Source organism: Microtus ochrogaster, chromosome 18 (genome assembly GCF_000317375.1).
Source record: "Microtus ochrogaster isolate Prairie Vole_2 chromosome 18, MicOch1.0, whole genome shotgun sequence".
NCBI classification, from domain to species: Eukaryota; Metazoa; Chordata; class Mammalia; order Rodentia; family Cricetidae; genus Microtus; species Microtus ochrogaster.
Genome location: NC_022020.1, coordinates 6,130,921 through 6,138,985, shown reverse-complemented (window position 1 = coordinate 6,138,985; position 8,065 = coordinate 6,130,921). Strand labels below are relative to the sequence as shown.

The 8,065-nt window shown below is 48.5% G+C and overlaps 1 protein-coding gene across 1 annotated transcript in view; it reads right to left on the bottom strand.

Moving 5' to 3' along the window:
• Positions 1 to 7,382, bottom strand: part of Rmc1 (regulator of MON1-CCZ1) — a 26,323-nt gene extending 18,941 nt beyond the window's left edge. The window contains exons 1-5 of the mRNA XM_005355763.3: positions 7,167 to 7,382; positions 6,735 to 6,811; positions 4,772 to 4,856; positions 2,494 to 2,550; positions 346 to 432 (exon numbers count right to left, since the gene is read on the bottom strand). Coding sequence (XP_005355820.1) covers positions 346 to 432; positions 2,494 to 2,550; positions 4,772 to 4,856; positions 6,735 to 6,811; positions 7,167 to 7,268 — 408 coding nt within the window. The 5' untranslated portion in view covers positions 7,269 to 7,382. The remainder of the gene's footprint in view (positions 1 to 345; positions 433 to 2,493; positions 2,551 to 4,771; positions 4,857 to 6,734; positions 6,812 to 7,166) is intronic.
• Between the last annotated feature and the right edge of the window lie 683 nt (positions 7,383 to 8,065).

Here is an 8,065-nt window from a genome sequence, read left to right as displayed (position 1 = left end):
ACCCTGTCTCGAAAAACCAAAAAAAAAAAAAGATGTAAGAGTTAGCCAATAAGAAGCTAGAGCTAATGGGTCAAGCAGTGATTTAAATAATACAGTTTCTGTGTAATTATTTCAGGGCTGAGCAGCAGGGAACCAGCAAGTGGCCTCCCTTCTAACAGTCCCCTTTTGTAAAAGATAATAATAATAACAATGTGTAGAGAAGAAGAGTGAAGACGTGCGCAAACTGCTGACAGTCATTTTTAGGGACCATGAAATTTTACTTCCTGTGAACCCCAGTACACAACACAGGCTGCTGAACTGCCCTTTGCCTTGCTTTCTCTAGAAAACCAAACAACCCACACAAACCTGGTAAAATTCAATGCCTTGATCTGTTATGAAGACGATTTCTGTAGAACTGGTCCAGCAGAATCCTAGTATGTTGGCATTCTTGGTCTGGAAGAATTGCAGAAACAATGTTTTCAGCTTTGGTTGCACATGCCTATAATCCGGGCTCCTGGGAGGCTGAGGCAGGAGAACCGGGAATTCAAGGAAATCCTTGGCTGTGTTTCAGGTGGGAGGCCAGGCTGAGCTATATGAGACACTAACCCCCCAAAAAATAAACAAATAAAAATTAACAAAAGGGGCTAGGAGATGCCTCAGTGGGTAAGAGCACCTGCTGCACAACTCGAGGGCTAGGGTTCAAATCCCCAGCACTCACACAAATCACCAGGAATGGCCATAACCCTAGCACTGGGGTGGGAGGGAACAGGGCTTGCTGGCCACCAGCCAGATTCAGTAAGAGATCTGCCCTAAGGGCCTAAAATGTGGAGCACAAGGCAGGGTTAAGCTATTTATTAAAACAAAAAAACAAAAAAAAACTCGGGAGGCCGGGCGGTGGTGGCTCACGCCTTTAATCCCAGCACTTGGGAGGCAGAGGCAGGCGGATCTCTGTGAGTTCGAGACCAGCCTGGTCTACAGAGCTAGTTCCAGGACAGGCTCCAAAGCCACAGAGAAACCCTGTCTCGAAAAAAAAAAAAAAATCAAAACTTGGGTAAAAAACTGACTGATCAGAGAAACAGTGGAAAAGCGATCAGTGACCTCCTCTCTCTCCTTGATCCAAAAGGACCCACAAATCTTTGAAAGCAAAGGGGCCCTCAGATCTCTCTAAGGCCCTCCCTATTACTTCCTGTGTCCCTCTATATGTCCTGGGTCCTCCAAAACCTCTATGGCTAATTTTGATCAATTAGTAGCTAGCTCCACCCTCTGATTCAAGATAAACTTTATTGGCAGTCTCAGGAGCGCAAACAAAATATCCTACGACACAGGACACTCTACAACTCTCACTGACCTGCGAGAGCATGAATACCTACACACATTATATGCTTATACCACACACAAATAAAATTTATATTGTGGTGTTTTAAAGACTTCAAGTTTCTAATTTGTAATAAGAAAGGCTGTGCAACTCTTCGGAAGGGCTCGGCTACCACTATCTCTTATTAATGAGTTTCTCAGAATGGCTACTCAGTAACAACCCCCGCTCCCCCCCAAAAAAAAGATCTCACTATGACAACAGAAGCTGGCCTTGATCTATGAATTGAGCTATGAAGCTGGGCCACCTGGAACTCAGCATGTTGTGATTCAAATGCTCTTTTAAACACAGCTTTCCAGATCTTTGTCCTAACCCAAGACTCTGCATCTTAATTCCTTCTACTGTGCTGAACAGAGGAGAAAGCCTGAGTTTTATAAAAAGATAATACCCAAAATCCAACTTATGCCTTTCAAACTGTTAACATTCTCCCAGTCATTACAATGTACAAGGGCCTGAAGTTATGCAGTGAGCACAGGCCAAGATAGGTCCCAGCAGCCCGAGACCAGGGCTGGGTGGCCCAACAGCAGATGGGCACAGCAGGGCTCAGACAAGGAGCTGTTTCATACTGACAGCACCTGAAGGGCTAGGAGGAGCCTGGCTAAGTGGTGGAGGCTCCTCTCGTCGATATGATCCCTTCTTGAGTGCCACTTACCAAGAACAATAAGATGCCAAATAAAACTCCCATCCACTGGCAGCTCTGGTCAGTCTCCCAGCTGCCCCAGGAGCTCCTTTGGGCTCATTTACTGAACTGCACTAATCTATCCAAGAGACCAGGATCTATACCCACAGACAGTGCAAGGACATGGGAGGAAAGAACACTGCAGAGAACATCACTAGAAGGCAGTGGTGGCTCCCAGGCCTGAGACACAGAAGGCGGCAAGCACAGTGAGGAAGCCCCAGACAGCACTGAGAGGAACCTCTTTGTTCATGCACTCCTCCACTTTATGGCTAACGAGCCAGAATTTCAAAACAAGGGAAACTGTCCAACATCATATCTGAACCCATAGCCCCACAGCCAACCTCTGCAGCTCATCACCAACCTAGACGGGATTCCCAGCTTGTGCCTCCACCACCCAACCAACAACCAACAAAGAAGCTGCAGTGAGGAATGAGGGCCCGCCCCTGCCCCACCCCCCTTGTACCTTACACTCCTGTGTGTATTCCAGCTGAGAGTTATCGGGAATAAAATTACAAAAGTCCTGAAAGACAGAAAAAAAAAACAAAGAGAAAATTTCAGACGGAATAGCCTACCGTGTGATAAAATGGACAAATGTGTTTTGTTTTGATACAAGGTCTCGCTATATAGTCCTGGCTATCCTGGAATTCTTCACAGAGATCTGCCTGCCTCTGCCTTCTGAGCCATGGGAGGAATTTAACGATGTGAGCCACTATGCTGGATAAACAGATTTTTTGTTGTTTTGGTTTTTCAAGACAGGGTTTCTCTGTATAGTTTTGGAACCTGTCTTGGAATTCCCTCTGTAAACCAGGTTAGCCTCAAAGTCACAGAGATCTGCCTACCTCTGCCTCACAAGTGCTGGGATTAAAGGTGTGCCATCACCGCCCAGCTCTGACAAACAGATTTTTAAAATGATTAGAAAATAGCTCATGTCAGGCGGGCAAGCTCCTTTAATCCCAGCACTAGGGAGGCAGGGGCAGGCGGATCTCTGTGAGTTTAAGGCCAGTCTGGTCTACAGAGTGAGTTGCAGGACAACCAGGGCTACAAAGCAAAACCCTATCTCTAAATAAATAAATAAATTAAACTACACAAACACCCACAGACAAAGACGAGACCAATTATGGTTAACTGTCAATAGCATCAGGTTACCAGTTGTGGGGGTTTGAAAGAAAACGGCCCCCCAGAGGAAGCGGCACTATTAGGAGGTGTGGCTTTGTTGGAGTAGGTGTGACCTTGCTGGAGGAAGTGTGTCACTGTGGAGTGGTCTTTGAGGTCTCCTTTGTTAAAGCTACACTCAATGGGACACAGTTGCTTCTGCTGCCTACAGATTAATGTGTAGAACTCTCAGCTCCTTCTCCAGCACATCTGCCTGTGTGCCACCCACCATGATGACGATGAACCTCTGCAGCTGCCCAATGAAATGTTTTCCTTTAAGAGCTGCCATGGTCACGGTGTCACTGCAGAGCTACAGAAACCCAAAGACATCAGTCAACTGAAGAGTCCATCCAAATACTCAGTTGGAACTCATGAAGAGACTTTTAAAATTCATTCCTCAAATATAGTACGGCAGCTTATTCCTAGGATCTCAGCACTCAAGAAGCTGAGGCTGGAGGACTGCACTAAGCTCAATACCAACTTGGGCTATGTAGTAAGTTCCAGGCTAACCCAGGTCATAAAAGGAGGAGTTATTGGAGAGAAACAAAGAAGGAAGAGAAAGAGGCTGAGAGGGAGAAGAGGGAGGAGATGGCAAAGGAAAGAGGGAGTGAAGGAAAGGAAGAAGGGAGGGAGAGAGGAGAAAGAGAAGAAATAAACTTCTCAAGTGGGTGACATCAGGGAAATGTACTGACTTTCCTCGGGCTTCCTGCAAATACAATACTAAAGCACAGCAAGCACAGCCTGCTTCTCCTCCCACAGCTTCTCCAGAAGACAGCAGTGAACTGAATGGACAACACTGGTTAGTTGGTGAGTGGGTGCTGAGAGCAGACGCAGGCCTCCTTTGTGCTAGGCGGAAGTACTACGCATCCCATCCCACGATGGGCAATGGCGCCGATTTCTAAGAGATGAAGTGCCAGCAAGCCGTTCCAACTATGTTTATCTACCTATTCCTACCCAATCCAGAAGCAGACATGAGAAACACCAACAGACGAAGTGACTTGAATGAGATTAATTCACCAAGTAGTCAAAAATATACCTCACATAATCCATGTTACCAGTTAGCAAGCAACACAAATATGCAGGACAACCCAAATTACTTTTTAAAAAAAATAAAGGCTGGAGAGGTGGCTCAACAGTTAAGAGCACTCACTGGCTGCTCCATTCCCAGCACCTACATGACAGCTACCAACCCCCTGTAGCTCCAGGTCCAGGGGATCCTATGCCCTCTTCTGAACTCCTCAGGCACTGCACACACATGCTGCACAGACAGTAAAACATCCATACACATAAAAATAATAAACCACAGTAGAAAAGGGACACATGGAAAGAGAGGGACCAGAAGAGGAGACAGGAGAAGGTAATGGGGGCAGAATATGAGCATGGGACACAGTACACAAGTGTGACAATGTCGTGATAGACAGCGTCTTATGAATACACACTGTTTTAAAGTCAGACTGATGCTAAGCTCATTCATCCAGTCAACTGCAAACGCTCTCAACAGCTCCGCATCACTGGATCCCTCGGGGTGAGGAAAGCACTAGAACTCAGCAGCCCTGCCTCTGATCCTGCTGGTCTGTGCGCTGCCTTACCACTGCCTTGGAGGTCCTCTGGACAGCCAGGATCTTGTTTTCTAAAGAAAACTTAATGCACTTCACTTCTCCTCTGTCGTCCATTCTGAAACAAGAAAGAACATGTTAGAGGGAACGTACCCTGAATCCTAGCTCTTGCTTCTGTGACAAAAAGCCACGTGACTCTGCGGGAAGCCTAATGTTAGAATTGCAACTCTGAAGCTGTGGACACAATCTACTGGCATCAACAACTTGATAGATAGAAAAGTGGGCAGAGGACACAGCCAAGTGGTTGGAGTCACACACACATCACCTGAGAACTGCTGAACACCTGAGGACTACAGATGCACTCAGGATTAGAGGGATGGCTTCCGGGTGTGTAAATATCTCAGTATACAGTAACTGTGCAACACACTGTGAGTCAATTACTACTCAATAAAGCTGTTTTTTTTTTTCTAAAAAAAAAAGTATTTGGGCTCCGTTGACTCACAGAGACCTAAGTGTGATCTCCAGAGTGTGAATCCATGTAAAAAATCGATACTGTGGCACTGTGGCACTGTAATTCCAGTGCTGGGGACACAAAGACCTGCAGGCCCCTAAGGGTCACTTATGCTAATATGCCAAGGAGACCTTGTCTAAAACACAAGGAGCTAAGAAAAGATGCACACACATACACACGCGTGCACACAAGTTCAATGTTGCATCCTACCAACACTTTGAGCTCCTGGGAACCCCGAGATGTCACCTATGGCAGGCCGTCCCCTCTCAGTTTCCATGTGTCACTGGTGTATCTCACCCCGTAACTTACTGAGCCTGTGTCTGCACCTCAGAGCCCCGTGGCTTTGGGCAACACACAGCCAAACTAACACTCTCTCTCTCAGAGTTATTGCTGTCTCTGCTCTCGACAGGGAAATACACTATTTTCAAACACTGGATACCCACACCACAGCTGACCCAACAGATTTTGACCATTAAGGAAAAGCCCTAATCCCCATAGGGAATGCATAATATAATGTCAAGGCAGTCTCTGCCAGTGAGCACACCTTCCTCATGTACCCTTCCCTACAGATACCCTAACCTAGAGTCCCCAAAACACTATACCTTTGCTCATGGTGTTATTTAGGTCTAATATCCAACCAGAAATCACTCCCTTCATATTTTAAGCCTTGCTCAACCCCGTCTCAAGGTCAAAACTGCATCCCTCGAGTCCTCCGACATTCTGAACAGAGCCCAGCACAGAGCTACTTGCATCAAACACACTGGCTGAATCTCTTCTCTCCTGCACTAAGTTTGAGTTCCGGAGAGGGGCAGGCCAATTCAGTTGTCACTTGTGCGCCACCGCTGGTGTGTGCCACCGCTGGTGTGCGCCACCGCTGGTGTGTGCCACCGCTGGTGTGCGCCACCGAATGAGGACCAACAACTGTCCTCTGCTTCAAACAGTTGACTCATGGTAAAAGCGATGTCTTTTTTGAAACAGGGTCTTGCTATGCCACTCAGACTGGCCAATAACCTGCAAGCTACCTCTCTAGCTTCCCAGAAGGCTGGGGTCACAGGCCTGCTCCACAACTGAACTGAGACCCTACACGATACTTTCTCTCTGCTGCTGCAATCAGAAGAATTCAGATCACCCAAACCTAGGCACTTGTGAAGGTGACAGGGGCCGCTGTTATCAACCTCACTCACTCATGTAAAGTGGGCCAGCGGGTCTGTGGCTTTAATCTCAGGGGGAGTCCCCAGGTCCGGCACAGCACAAATGAGTGCATGAATACTGGACCTTCAAGCACCAGGAAGTAGGTGTCCTGGGAAATTCTGATTCCCAGGTTACTGACAGTCAAACTGTACCCGCAGGCGCCTACTGCTTTCTCCTACACACAGGATTCCATCCCAGGCTGCTCAGATGAGACCAAAGAAAACGATTCAACTTTCTTTATCAGAAAAGCCCCAGTGTTTACACGTGGATATTATTCTAAAAAGGGCAAATTACCTAAAAGAGATGGGATTCCTATCATCTGGGCCTTTAACGACCACTCCGGTAGCTCCACCCGATCGAACAGCAAAAACCTGAGGAAGAAGGGGCAACGTTAATGGTCAGGGCTTTGTAAAGACCTAGATCAACCTTCCAAGAATCACGTCGACCGTACCACACCCTTGGTTCGTCTCAACAAACTAACCTGGCAAATTCCTAGACAAATTCAGAGGAAAGAAGAGAGCAAACAGAGCACCGTGCACAAGCAGGCCAGACCCTAAGGTTGACCATCTGAAAGCCAGCTCGCACTCCAGCACCGCCCGTGCAACTGCACACCCGTCTCTGCTCCCGCACAAAACACCGGGCACTCAGCGCTAAGTCCTTGTACGCATGGCAAGTCCGGCGCCGGGAAGCGTCCGGGCGCTGGGCCTCGCTGCGGGCGCCGCTCACCTGCTTGTTGGCCTCGTCGAAGAACACGCAGTTGACCGGGTTCGCCTTCTCGAACTGCACGGGCCGCTCGCACAGCTCCAGGTAGTAGTCCTCGCCGCTCATGGCTGGGACTCGCGGGAGCCCGGCAACCCCGCAGACGTCCTAGGTCCCCGCCGTCGCTCAGGCCGCTTGCCCTAGGCCCCGCCCCGCCTCACGTTACTCGCGGCCTTCGGCGCTTCACTGGACCCTGGAAGGTCCCACCATCATAGCCACGCCCCCTCTGGGGGGGACCTTGAGTCACGTGACCCGGAAGCCTGCTGGCTGCTGGGAGACTGCCAGTCAATGGTGAGTTGTCGCCTTTACGCAAGGTTTCTTCCCCTGTCAGTTTAGTCGGAGAGATGAGGCAGGAGGCTGGCTGTAATCGTGCAGCAGAGGAGACCTACGAGCAGAGACTGATTTCTGTGCTCCCCTCAGGACCTAACTCGCCCCAGGCGACCACTCAGGGAGATCTGTGCCCAGCCCCGAGGACTGATTTTTTGAACAATCGGTCATGGGCCAGGATACTGGGGCCTAAATTCTGCCCTCCCCCACCAAGTTTTCATGATGAACTTGTAACCCCCAATATCTCAGAATGTGCCTGCGTTTGCAGCTTCAAAGATGTAATTAAGGCAAAATGAAGTCATCAGATGTTGCCTTAAACCGATATGACTTTTATTTAAAGAAGAAAAAGAGAGATGAGGGCATTAAGTTCCCACTCTGCCGGGTGGTCGGCCATCTACGAGCCAGAGAGGCCAAGAAGAAGTCCTGATCCAGCGAGATGGCTCTAACCAACAGCCTTCACCACCCAGTATGATGGCCTGAGTTTGATCCCTTACATGGATGGAAGAATAGAAGGACTCCTGCACCTCTGACCTCCACAC